General features: G+C 37.8%; 2 protein-coding genes across 6 annotated transcripts; both read left to right on the top strand.

Moving 5' to 3' along the window:
• Positions 1-861: 861 nt before the first annotated feature.
• LOC136235776 (helicase sen1-like) lies at positions 862-8,356 on the top strand. 5 transcript variants are annotated; one of them, XR_010691931.1, is made up of 9 exons: positions 862-972; positions 2,018-3,533; positions 4,366-4,545; positions 4,648-4,743; positions 4,840-5,002; positions 5,124-5,256; positions 5,352-7,118; positions 7,225-7,902; positions 7,995-8,356. XR_010691931.1 is itself a non-coding variant. In XM_066025798.1 (9 exons), exons 2-9 carry the CDS (start codon positions 2,168-2,170, stop codon positions 7,633-7,635), a joined length of 4,002 nt encoding a protein of 1,333 aa, XP_065881870.1. In that variant the 5' UTR covers positions 862-972; positions 2,018-2,167; the 3' UTR covers positions 7,636-8,356. The 5 variants fall into 5 exon arrangements, 4 of the variants coding, with proteins under 4 accessions (XP_065881870.1, XP_065881869.1, XP_065881868.1 ...); XM_066025798.1 differs by having other exon boundaries at positions 2,018-2,260; positions 2,375-3,533; positions 7,225-8,356; XM_066025797.1 differs by having other exon boundaries at positions 2,018-2,272; positions 2,375-3,533; positions 7,225-8,356.
• A 1,099-nt stretch (positions 8,357-9,455) lies between these two features.
• On the top strand, positions 9,456-13,760 carry LOC136235100 (uncharacterized). The gene is made up of 6 exons (XM_066024614.1): positions 9,456-9,675; positions 11,434-11,519; positions 11,640-11,816; positions 12,359-12,457; positions 12,775-13,017; positions 13,118-13,760. The coding sequence occupies exons 2-6, from the start codon at positions 11,445-11,447 to the stop codon at positions 13,592-13,594; spliced, it is 1,071 nt and encodes a 356-aa protein (XP_065880686.1). The 5' UTR covers positions 9,456-9,675; positions 11,434-11,444; the 3' UTR covers positions 13,595-13,760.
• The last annotated feature ends 39 nt before the right edge of the window (positions 13,761-13,799 follow it).

Raw genomic sequence — 13,799 nt, 5'->3', positions numbered from 1 at the left:
GGCTCGTCCCTGCGCCGGGAAGGGTCCCTGCGGATACTCCGACGAGCAAGACAGTTAGTCGCTCAAGAAAATCTATTAAATGAACTGTGCAAGTGATTGAAAAGAATTACCCGCCCCTAGCTTATAATGTGAGCTATGTATTTATAGAGGGTGCTTGGGCCCTGCGCCCTTCTGCCTTTTGGGCCTTCTACTCGTATCCCGAATCAAATATTAATAGTAACATTTTGAGAAAAATATCAAAATAAATATATAGTTGAACCGATTTGTAAAAATAGTCATACGGATTAAAAGTTTGTAAATAAAAATATGTGCTTTATACATTTTACAAATTCAGACTCCGAAAATAATAGTTATAATGACTATTTACCAAAAAGAGACCGATTTAGAATTACTTTACAAATTATTCATATAGAAGGTTTGATAAAATTATAAATATTAAAAAATTGACTATTATCTAATTGAAAATTTCACAAATTTCAGGGCTCTATTTATAAATTTTTAAATCATAATCCTATAAGGGTTAAACAGTAACAACATAGAATCTTACTCTAATAGGAGATTCTTCCGTATAAGTGGTATACACGTAAGTCAAAGTAGCAAAATTATTTTAATTCTATACGTCAAAGACAAAATTGCCCTCGAGTCTTATCTAAATAGAGCTTCACTAATCACTACTTTCGTCGGGAGTGGAACACGGGAGGGACAAGAGTGGTAATAATATTAAAAAGGAGGGCGAGAATAGTAAATTGCTTGGCGTTGGGAGGATAAATAAAAATAATAGAAAAATAAATACTGCCGGGAATAATTTAACGGTGAACGGAGGGGAAATCCGCCGGTGAGAGTGCCTCGTTATTTCCTATATAAACCCGTAAGCATACCTTCTCTCTTTTCATATTTGCATTTTCTCTCTAAAGAGCCACCTCTCTCTCTCTACTAAACGTTTCTCTAGAGATTTAAGTAGCAACCAGACAGGTAATAATTCCCTCTTTCCGTTACAATTATTGAAGTATTTATTATTTATTTATTTATTTTTTACTTTTAATTAATGAAGTTATGGATTCATGTAGTTTTTGAAATTGAGGAAGAACCAAATTAGGGGAATGGAATTTGAATTTGAAAAAGATAATATAAGAAACAGGATTTGAAATAGTGAATCGAGTGTTTGGCTCCGAGATTAATGCGAGAGATTGGAATGATTGATCTACGAAGGCTTTTAGTGTATTAGGCAATAATGATTGCGGTTCCTGATTTGTTGTCTTGTGTGAAGAGATTAGTTGGATGTTCTTGGAGTTTAGTCGTTTGGTTATTCAAAACCCTAGAAATCGCTTTTGGATTTGCTTTGGGATTAGTTTTGTTTGGGACCGGCTCTTGATCTATTTCCGTTTTTTCAGATTGCTTGTCAAAGCAGTGAATGCTATTTTCCTGCATCTTTAGGTTACAGTGGAGCTTTTTATTGGTTACATCCCTGACTTGATGATTATTTTTTTCTCCCTTGTGGTAATCTGTTTCGCTTGTACATGACATTGGTTAGGTTTTCTTTTTCTTCGTTTAATTCTGCCACTGGTGCTAATTGTGGAGTGACATTGTTGAGACTTGTTCTGCAATGTGGATATTGTGCGAATGTTGGATTATACCTATGTCAAGGGGCAGTTGTTGCTTTATCTGAGTGTTCTACTTTTGAGTCTGGAAATATTTTTGCTTGTTATGATTAACGTTAAATCTGCGATTTAGACTTGGTTATCACTTATTGTTCTGCCGTTTTAGCTTGGGTTACATTGCTTCTTTGAGTTTCTAATTTTGGGGTCATACCATATCTTTTAGGATGTTCTGAATGCCCTAACATTTTGGTAATTAAGCATTTGAAATTTGTTTATTCTATTCTTTTAACAAAGATTTATACTAGTTCTTATCAGAACATCTTGGATGCATGGCATCTTGTAAATTTTCTGGTTTACCCGCTTGTGCGTCCTGTAGTGTTTAAATTGAGATTTTATTTTTTGTGATCTTTTATTTGCAGATCCGAAAATGCTTCTAGAATTTATTTGATTGTTTTGGAGGGCCCTTTTATGTATTTAAGGTTGACTTTCTTTGTTAAGAAGAAATCACAAATACTGACAATTAGATACTTTTGGGTGGACAACTTATTTTGTATGCATTCACATATGAAATGGGTTCTCGAGGAAGGCTATTATTTGATCTTAATGAACCCCCTGCTGAGGATGGTGAGGAGACCGATGTCATTTGCTTGCAACCACAGAAGGCACTACCCTCAGTAAATCCAAACACTTCTAATTTGTTTCCAGCATCAGTAGCTCCTGAAGGTATAAAAAATAACAAAGCTTTCTCACATGCATCTTCTATGTCGGGTTTTCAGCCTTTTGTCCGGCCCAAAGTCGCTTCTGGCCCTGAAGCAGGTTCTGAGCAGAAGATAGCAGGGGATCATCAGAAACCCAAGCTTGCATCACCAGCAAAATCAATTAATGGTGATAATGCAAAAACAGCAGCATCATTGGTTTCAGGTTTAGCAGATCCGGGAGCTGAAGAAAGAGAAGAGGGGGAGTGGTCTGACATAGAGGGTTCTGCTGATGCACCTGCAGGCAGCAGTTTTCTTGAGCTGAGGAAAGCTTCACAAGTGTGTCAAAGGTCTGAGTCAATGGAATGTACTGCCTCTGGTATGGCTACGGAGAATATTTCTGGCATCACCAAGATTACTGATAATATCAAGGTTGAAAGCGGAGGCCGTATTTCACAGGATTTAGATCCGAGATTGAATGATCAGAAAAGTAATAGTAGCAGAAATTCAAATTCCAATGCTAACGGTGATGCATCCATGGACAGTCAGGAAGAAAATGCATCAGTGCCAAAAACAAGGGAAGTTAAAGGTGTTGAAGCAAATCATGCACTTAAGAGTGCCAATAATCTGGGGAAGAGAAGGATAGACCACCACAAAGAAGCAATGCTAGGGAAGAAGCGTAATAGACAGACTATGTTAATTAATATTGATGAAGTCAAGCAAGCTGGTCCAATCAAATCTTCAACACCTAGAAGACCACCAACTATGCTTCGTACTGTGAAGGAGGTTCGCACGGTCACTCCATCATCAGAACATGGTGAAAAGCACACTAATCCAGTGATTAAGGATCAGAAGCAAGTTGACTGGTCGTTGAATGAGGGAGGCATGTCATCAGAGTCCTATCAACCAAAAAATGAATGTAATGGTGATATCAGTTCTGGACAACTATCAAGGCCTAGGAGGCTGAACAGTGATGCTGATTTAACAACAGAAGGACACCTACCACCCATTCCAAGACAGAGTTCTTGGAAGCAGCCTACTGATTTAAGGGCGCCAAAAAACTCACAATTTTCTGGAAGGAAACCAGCTTTGATTGGTCAAAATTCCATAGACTCGAAGCTGGGAAACAAGAAACATCCTCCTGCCAAGAAGCCAGCTGCTACAAGTACCCAATATCAAGACACATCAGTTGAACGTCTCATAAGGGAGGTGACTAATGAGAAATTCTGGCATCATCCAGGTATTCAATATAAATTATGCTTGTGTCTGTTATTGGTGACATGTATTTAACCATTTAAATAAAACTTAAGATCAGTAACCCTTCTCTGCATCCTTCCAAGTATTTATAAGAGACAGTAAGCCATCTCTGCATCCTTCCAAGTATTTATAAGAGACGGTATTGAATAAGGAGTTGTAAAGAGTGAGTCAGAGAGAGTTGTTTCTAGCAGATGTCCGTTAGTTGCCTGAAACATGGAAGCACTAAGTTTCACAATGGAGTAATGCTAATTTTAACAACTGTATTGTTGGTCTTCTTCATTGATGCCTGTTAACCATTTTAGGATAAGGAATTGTGGATCAGTTAGGGTCTTTTTTGTTTGTCCTCCAATAAGTAAAAAGCTGAGGCTAGTTTTGCTCAGGCTCATGTACAGCAGAGGAAATTCCCACAACTACATGTGGTGGGCAGCATTGAACTGTCCGGAAAGCCTCATGGATGGAAGATTAATTGAACCACAATTCAAGATTGTGATTTTATGAATTGCTATTCAAACTTTCATCACTATGTCGTGTTCCTCTAATATTTTTCAATCAATTACCTCTATTTAATGTTTGCTATTGAAAAGAAAGAGTTTTGCTAGCCAGTTCAAATGTACTTGGGGATGATAGTGATGTACATTTCTGCTTTCGCCTATACTGTGTGCCTTATGCTTTATTTGGTTGAAAATGCTGTTGTGCTTTCGTATGATCATTTGGCAATGTTCTCTGTATAAGATTCTTTGCTCTTCTTCTTTTGTTCTTTTTCTTGCTCTGATGACATTATATTTGATTTGATCTATTTTTATATTGTCCTTCAGAAGACTCTGATCTCCAGTGTGTTCCTGGAAGGTTTGAATCTGTTGAAGAGTATGTCAGGGTTTTTGAGCCTTTACTTTTTGAAGAATGTCGAGCACAGTTATACAGCACCTGGGAAGAGTTGGCTGAAACAAATGCTCATGTAATGGTTCGTATAAAGAGCGTTGAAAGACGAGAAAGAGGTATATAGATAACGTAATTACAGTATATATTGGTTTATTAATTTTTGTTTCTTTTTTTTTCCATTTTTTGACTGGTCCAAGCTTTTCCCTTCTGAGCTTTAGGATGGTATGATGTGATAGTTCTTCCAATAAATGAGTACAAATGGACATTCAAGGAGGGTGATGTTGCAGTTCTTTCAACACCTAGGCCAGGAACAGGTTTGTTTTAGGAGATGCATGTATGACATTTGATTTATCTTTTGATGTTAAATTTGCCTCTATAACTTGCAACTATTTTTTCCTCATGTCAAGCAGTCAGACCCAAGAGGACCAACACCTCCACAAATGAAGATGATGATGATGCCGACACCGGTGAACGCGTGGCTGGTACTGTTAGAAGACATACCCCCTTGGATACTCGTGATCCTCCTGGTGCAATCCTTCATTTTTTTGTTGGGGACTCCTATGATCCTTACAGGTTACTTCATTATTAGTTCTGTTTGCTATTGTCTGACCGTTTGGGATGATTTTGCCTTGTGCTTCACAAGACTATTAATTCACCCTATTAATTGTTTTACTTGTTCTTTTTTCTTCTACAGCAAGGCTGATGAAGATCATATTCTAAGAAAACTCCAGCCCAGAAGCACCTGGTTTCTAACTGTGCTCGGTTCTCTAGCAACTACTCAGCGGGAATATGTTGCCTTGCATGCATTTTGTCGTCTCAATTCACAGGTGATACTTTTTTCCCCCTAAATGCTTTATCATTGTGTTATAGTTCATAAGACTTGAACTATGAGAAACTTAAGAGCTCTATTCTCTTATTCTAGATGCAAACCGCAATATTAAAGCCCAGTCCTGATCATTTCCCCAAATATGAGCAACAGACTCCTTCAATGCCTGAGTGCTTCACCCAGAATTTTGTTGACCATTTGCATAGGACCTTCAATGGACCTCAGTTGGCAGCAATTCATTGGGCTGCAATGCATACTGCTGCTGGTACTAGTAGTGGAACGACAAAGCGGCAAGATCCATGGCCCTTTACCCTTGTTCAAGGGCCACCTGGAACAGGTAAGACCCATACTGTTTGGGGGATGCTTAATGTAATCCATTTGGTCCAATATCAGCAGTACTATACTTCTTTGCTTAAGAAACTTGCCCCCCAGAGCTATAAGCAAGCCAACGAAAGCAATTCTGACAACATTGCGTTGGGTTCAATTGATGAAGTTCTTCATAACATGGACCAAAATCTGTTTCGATCTCTATCAAAACTCTGTCCAAAGCCCAGAATGTTGGTTTGTGCTCCTTCCAATGCTGCAACTGATGAGCTTCTTGCACGTTGTCTTGATCGGGGGTTCATTGATGGTGAGATGAAAGTTTATCGGCCAGATGTGGCTAGGGTGGGGGTTGATTCACAATCACGTGCTGCCCAGGCAGTTTCTGTTGAGAGGAGAACTGAACAGCTGTTAATCAAGAGTCGAGAGGAAGTGTCAAAATGGATGCAAGATTTAAGAGGTCAAGAAGCTTATTTTTCTGCTCACATAGCTGATCTGCAAAGCAGACTTAGCATGGCAGCTGTGGATGGTCGTTCTCAAGGATCTGTTGGTGTTGATCCTGATGTTCTTATTGCCCGGGAGCAAAATCGAGATTTGTTATTGCAAAATCTTGCTGCAGCTGTTGAAAGCAGGGATAAAGTTCTAGTTGAGATTTCTCGCCTCCTGATTTTAGAAGCCAGGTTTCGTGCTGGTAGTAATTTCAACATGGAGGAAGCTCGTGCTAGTCTGGAGGCAAGTTTTGCCAATGAGGCAGAGATTGTTTTCACCACTGTGTCAAGCAGCGGTCGTAAGTTGTTCTCTCGGCTTACACATGGTTTTGATATGGTGGTTATTGATGAAGCCGCTCAAGCCAGTGAAGTAGGTGTTCTTCCTCCTTTAGCTCTCGGTGCTCCACGCTGTGTTCTTGTGGGGGATCCTCAACAGCTTCCTGCAACTGTTATCAGCAAGGCAGCAGGAACCTTAATGTATAGTAGAAGCCTTTTTGAAAGGTTTCAACAAGCGGGATGCCCAACAATGTTGTTATCGGTGCAGTATAGGATGCATCCCCAAATCCGAGATTTCCCTTCGCGGTACTTCTACCAAGGCCGTCTTACTGACAGTGAAAGTGTTGTTGGCTTACCTGATGAATTGTACTACAAGGATCCGTTACTCAGACCATATTTATTTTATGATGTTACTTATGGGCGGGAATCCCACAGGGGTGGATCAGTATCGTATCAGAACATACACGAAGCACACTTATGTCTTCAGCTGTACGAGCATCTTCAGAAAACCCTGAAATCCTTGGGTCAGGGGAGAGTCACTGTTGGCATAATCACACCATACAAACTACAACTGAAATGCCTTCAACATGAATTTGCACCAATTTTAAAGTCAGAAGAAGGGAAAGACATCTATATCAATACTGTTGATGCTTTTCAGGGGCAAGAGCGAGATGTCATTATTATGTCTTGTGTGCGTGCCTCAAATCACGGTGTCGGCTTTGTTGCTGATATCCGCAGGATGAATGTTGCTCTCACACGTGCAAGAAGGGCGCTATGGGTACGCCTTCCTGCTTTTCCTTTTAATTATATTTATCTTCAAATTGTTGATTTCTGCTTCCTATGCAGACTCGATAACGAGCTTTTTTAATTGGATGTTTCAACAGGTTATAGGGAACGCAAATTCTCTGGTGCAATCTGATGACTGGGCCGCATTGGTTACTGATGCTAAAGCTAGGAACTGCTATATGGACATGGACTCTCTCCCAAAAGAGTTTTTGGCCCCGAAAGGAATGCACGGCAAAGGTTCCTTCAATACAAGGGTTTCAAGGTTAGGCGGACCGAGACACAGACCAATGGATATGCACTTGGAGTCCAGATCAGGAACCCCATCAGAAGAAGATGACAACACAGGTGGACCTGTTATCTCTAGGAATGGGGGTTATAGACCCTATAAAGCACCAATGGATAATTTAGATGAGTTTGATCAACCGGGTGATAAATTTAGAGATGCCTGGCAATACGGCATACAGAAGAAGCAGAGTTCTTCCAGCATTGTGGGAAAGAGAGACTTGTAGTTATCTGTGGATTCCTCTGGCATGTCGGGGTCAACATTTGGTTCCTTGGCAGTTGTGATGCCGTCTGTCTTTTAGCGCCAGGAGACCAAGAAGTCCTTGTGAAACTGGTTGCCACAGTGCAAGTTCTTGCGCATCACATCTTGCGAACGGAAATTGGAACGGAAGCAAATCGGCATTCTGAGTTGACGTTGGTGCTTGGATTGAAGAGCAAAGATGATTGCTTCTGCAATAGATCTCGTCGTGATAGGCGATCTTCGGGTGCTTTGAGTAAGTAGTGGGGAACTTGAAAGGTAAGAATTATTTTTGGTGCATACAATAAGTTGGGTCTAATTTCAACTTTTTGTATTGTGTTCACCCAGACCGGTGGTGGATACGTATGAACATACCAGGAATGGGGTTTTGGTGGGCATCAAGTCCGGTGGAACTCTATCTTCCGTCGGGACGGGATGGCTTATCGGGTTGGAAGATTGATTCTTGGGATTTTTGAAGTCCAGTGGGATTGCATCTGGAAGATATAGTGGATATATTGAATTGGTACACAGAAGGGAAAATTGAATTTCTGTATAGGAAAAAGAAAAGGAAAGAGAAATATGTATACAAGTTAATCCAAAAGTAGAGGCATTTGTTACTTTTTAACTGACTTGTACATACATCTTTTTGCTGTTGACTCAAATATCAATTTATTTAATTTTTGTAATGAATAAATTCTTTTTTCTTTTCCTGTCGGCAAGAGCTTCTAATCTTACATATATTGAAATATCTAATTGTCTATTTACATATTAGCCAAAATATCTTGTACTCTAGTGTTTTTTCCAATCGTTTTGGAATTTCAAACAAAAATGCCAACGGTGCAGGGATAAATTCTTAACAGCTACAAGTACCATTTTCAGAAAACTTCATATAACTTCTTGTAAAAGTGTTTGGTTAATAACCTTTTGTTTGCGTTTTACATAAGCAAATAATACGTAAAACAAACGGGCCTTAAAACTATTAGTGGAAGATTCGTGAGTGAAAATTAAAGATTATTAGGTTTACTCATGCTTAATTAGAACAATTAAAATTCTGAAAAAAAATATCAGAAATTTAATCATTAATATATGCCAAGATGTAGTTAAGTTTTACGCTGGCCGCCACAAACCTACTGTAAATGCCACCAAGTGACCCTCGCGGAGTTTTTTATGACTGATTTTTATCCATATATTCAAATGACTGATTTTTTTTTATTAAAATATTAATTTAGATATGATAATCATATAGAAATAATTATTTATTCCATTAATTTCTAAACATTAAAAAATTAAAAAATTCTATTGAAAATGGTGAACATTAACTTAGATGATTAATATCTAACTTTTGGTTTGTTAATGATATTGGCATTTGGGAATCCTGAAGAGCATCTCCATTGTTATGCTATTTTGAAGTTTTGGATTGCTTCATTGTTAAAAGTCAAAACTACCCTTATGCCACACAGCATATTCTCGTACGAATCTTACCAAAAGAGGGTCATTCCTGACTTCTTCTCACTTCGTCAACATAAATTAGTAATAATTAAAAAACTGTTAGAAATATTTATTTTGTTACCCTGTAGAAATTTACTCCAATTTATCCAAAAATATTTATTTGAAAAGTCCGGGTCAAACTAACCGTTCAAATTGTTCTTGTTTGGAAAAAAAATTTGAAGCTTTATCTTCTTTTTTAACTATATTATTATTGTTGTTATTAATTAAATTATTATTATTATGAGAGAATTATTATTGTTATTATTAGTAAATGAATTCAAAAAAGATATATATATGGTATATTCAACTTTTTGTCCCCAAAAAGTCCAAGCTTTACCAACTCATTTTCCCGGTTTCTTAAATCGATTTCTCCCATGTGTGTGGATCCAAAGTTGATGACTTGCCATTTCTCAATCTCTACTTCTCAGCCTACCCTTTTTCATGGTTGACCTGGTTTTCATAGTTTTCACCCATTGAAGGAGCTTCCTTTAGATTCGCTCTTTTCGCTGTTTTTTCCGTCTATAGCTGTTGGATCAGTCAGGTTAGTTCATCATTTCGCCACTCGTTTCGGTCTTCCTGTTTTTCATGAATCTTGTTTTGTGTTTCTATCGTTGGAATCTCCGATTTTATCTTGGCGGTAATTACTAATTTGAATCATTCTTAATTAGATTAGATTTGATTCGATTAGATTACATTTCAATTTTGAACGCTTTTTGTGGTCAATTATGTTCTTGCTCAAACCCTTTTCTTATGTGCTAATTTTAGTTTTATTAATTCGATTAGAATTTTATTGCTGCTATGTTCCATGTTAAAATATGTTCTATATTCACGTGCAATCGAATTTTCATATAACTAGGATTACAACTGGAGAATCAAGTTTTGCTAAAATGTACCCCACTCATTAATTTAATGAAGTTTTGCTTTGATTAAACAATGGATAAAATTTTAGTTTAACGAGCACGAAATTTCGAAGTAGGGATGTAAAATTTCTTAGACAACAACAGATCTATAAAATAACAGATTTTCATTTTTGTGTCATTTATATCATGTGGCATATATAGATCACCTAACATGATTATAATAGGACAACCCATTTTAACAGTCCTACCATCAAGAAGATTCAAAGATAAAATAATACAGGGCATGGACAAGAGTTATCCTTTGTTTGCGTGTTATATTGCCTATATATTGGACCTACCGGATATTAGTTGATTTTACTTTCAAAATAGCTATAAACAGTTGTTTCTCAATTCTAACCAACTATAATATCTACTGTCTACTGTTTGGAGTAAAACAACAAAAGAAAGTTACAAAAAGGAGAACCAAACATGTACTTAAAGTTGTCCTTATCTATCAAATAGAAACAGAACTAATAACTGATTAAGCATTCAATTGTCTTTTGGGAATTGGGATACAACAAGTTTTTGTATCTAAGCCAACTAAAACTCTCAAAAATAATATTAAAATTCCAATCATTTTTAATGATGAAGGTATTGGGATTGTCTTTTCACTCCAACTAGTAGAACAAAATTATTTGGTTATGATTGAGAAATAGCTGCTTATAGCTATTTCAGAAGCAAAATAAGCTAATTTCTATGCAACAAAAGTAGATATGAACACTTGAACCAAGCAGGCTTTAAGAATTCTTTCAGCTTGCCATCTAGAAAAGAATAGAAAAACCATTTTACTCGTTTTACTCATACTCTAAGAGAGTGTATCGAGTTGCGGACTGGATGACGAACTTAGCTGAATCTCTTTCTTTAAGTCTTCATGAATTTGAGATATTTTGCTCGATGATGTTTCTGGTGTTAATTTTTCTAGAATAGTTTCTGTTTAGTTTATTTTCTAGGCATGTGCCTTCTTCCTCACGCAAAAAAAAAAAGAAAAGAAAAGCTTTCGGTCTGGTTGGATATAGAAGAAACTTTGCATCTTTTTATGTTCATCTTATGGATTATCACTGAGGGCGAGCCTTGGCGCAACGGTAAACGTTGTCGTCGTGTGACCAAGAGGTCACGGGTTCGAGTCTTAGGAGCGGCCTCTTGCCAAATAAATTGGCAGGGGAAGGCTTGCCCCTAGTACACCCTTGTGGTGGGACCCCTCCCCGGACCCTCGCTCAGCGGGGACGTGTAGTGCGACCGGGCCGCCCCTTATGGATTATCACTTTTTTTGGCATAATTTTTCGTTTTTGTTTGCATTTGCTTTTAACTATCAGAAAAAGTATAAACACCCATGAGAATGGATAATATGTAAGAAACATTATGTTACACATTTACTGATGTCTTCAACTATTGAATCTCAGGAAAACTTGCAATGAGTGAGGACCTAAAAAAATCGCCGGCAAATGGCTTTGAGAAGGCTTTGACAACTGAAGAGCAGCAGGGAAAGGTAGACTTAACTATGCTTGTTGTCTGGTTCTTCATAATAACTCTATGATTTTCATTCGATTTATAGATAACTTGAGGCATTAGAATGGCTAAAGAACTTTGGGTGTTTGCCTATTTGCAGATTAATGAGGTGAAGAAATTGGTGGGAACATTGCCGGAGAAATTGTCCATTTATTGTTCTGATGCATCAATTGCAAGACATCTGAGGGCACGAAACTGGAATGTAAAGAAGGCAACAAAAATGCTGAAAGAAACTTTAAAATGGAGAGCACAACATAAACCTGAAGAGATTCGCTGGGTATGTTCTCGATTCTGCATTCTGATGCTCACTAGTCTTTAAGCTATTTTAGCTTCTATGGTTTGCTCAGAACAGAAATTGACCTTTTCCTTTTACATGTTATTTTAATTGCGTAAGCTTATATTTATAAAAGAGACCTTCAAGTCGGGTTCAGGTGCTCATATCTTCTGTTTGTTGTTGTTGTTAGTTGTTTACGTTGATGAAGTTAGCTGATTTTCCTTCTGAAATATCTATAGACTCGTTTTCATGTTGATGGTTCAAATAGTTTGAATTAAACCTTGCAAATTAATACTAAAATGAAGTGCCGCCAATTGTTTAGATCGAAACCTGTTAACCTGTACGGGTTGCGGGAAATTCTACTATGGGCCAGTATCACCTCATCAGCAAGTGGTCCTTACCAATAGCATTTTGACACCTTATGAATTAGTACATATCATATTTATCTATTTTCTGTTTTCGATTTGAAGGTTTTCTTCTTCGTTTTTTTTCCCTTTGACATGAAACCCTCAAACTCTTCAATATTTTTCTTGTTTGTGGTGTAGGAAGAAGTGTCTCATGAAGCAGAGACAGGGAAAATTTACAGAACTAACTATCTTGACAAACACGGGCGAACAGTTCTTGTCATGAGACCGAGCTGCCAGGTTTCATTCGACTATGTCTACCATCTCCATGTTTTTTTAATATGTAATCACATGAAGGAAGTTTGATAAATGTCAAAGAAAACACAAAGAAAAGATGCAAGCTTTACATTCGCCTGAACCTGTGTGGTTCCTATCTGAATCTCCATCCGCTGCAATACATGACTCGACCCTCTTTTCTATTATCTAACTGATCCTGCTGTTCTATATTATTGAATGTGATTCTGTTTGTAAATTTCTCAGTATGGAATGACCTTTTAGATATGAAAAGAGTTCTACTTAGTGTCGCTTGGCTTATATAACTCAAATTTTTGTTGCAGAACACGAAGTCGATAAAAGGACAGATAAAATACTTGGTGTACTGCATGGAGAATGCGGTGTTGAATTTAGCACCGGGACAGGAGCAGATGGTGTGGCTGATCGATTTCCGCGGTTACAATCTAACCCATGTTTCTCTCAAGGTGACAAAGGAAACAGCCCATGTTTTACAAGACCATTATCCAGAAAGACTCGGCCTCGCAATACTTTTCAACCCACCGAAGTTCTTCGAACCGTTTTGGATGGTAAAAGCATGAACTTTTCAATATTAGATGATGGAGAATGACTTATTTATTTGTTGCTCGTTCAGTTTAATTGTAATGCTCGGACAACCTTTTTTTGCAGATGGCGAAAGCCTTTCTCGAACCGAAGACTTATAACAAAGTCAAGTTTGTTTACTCTGATGATCTTAACTCCATGAAAATAATGGAGGATCTATTCGATATGGAACAACTCGAGTCTTCATTTGGTGGAAAAGATACTCAAGGTTTCGATATCAATATATACGCTGACAGAATGAGGGAGGACGATAAACGGATGCCTTCCGTTTGGACAAGAGGGAGTCCTCTTCCCTCAGTAGTGCCAGAAACATCAGTAACATCTGCTGCTTCGTTGGATCTCAGTGTAGACTTGAATTCCGATACTTCAGAAACTGATGAAACGGAAAGTTCTCTGCTTCAGCGTAAAGATTCTGAAACCATCTCCACGGAGGAAGATATTGTAGTGGCTGACAGTGGAGGAAAAGAGTCAGAAAATGTAAGTCCGGACGAAGTCGTAGCCATTGAGCAGATGAAGCTCAGGCCGGACTCTGTTAAGGTATGAATTTGATAACCTGATAGCTTTGATGTTAGCTCAGTTGACTTATCATTTTAGTGAGACTAAAATCTCAGAGGAGTTACTTTCTTGTTTGTCTTGATAACATATGGAAACTCAACATATGATTTTTCCTTATTGAGTTTATGAAAAGGCATCCAGAAATTACATTTTATGTTAGTTCTCCATGTTCAATCTGCGTTTTTTTCGTGTT

Source organism: Euphorbia lathyris, chromosome 7, assembly GCF_963576675.1.
Source record: "Euphorbia lathyris chromosome 7, ddEupLath1.1, whole genome shotgun sequence".
Taxonomy (NCBI): domain Eukaryota; kingdom Viridiplantae; phylum Streptophyta; class Magnoliopsida; order Malpighiales; family Euphorbiaceae; genus Euphorbia; species Euphorbia lathyris.
This window is presented reverse-complemented; position numbering and strand designations above follow the sequence as displayed.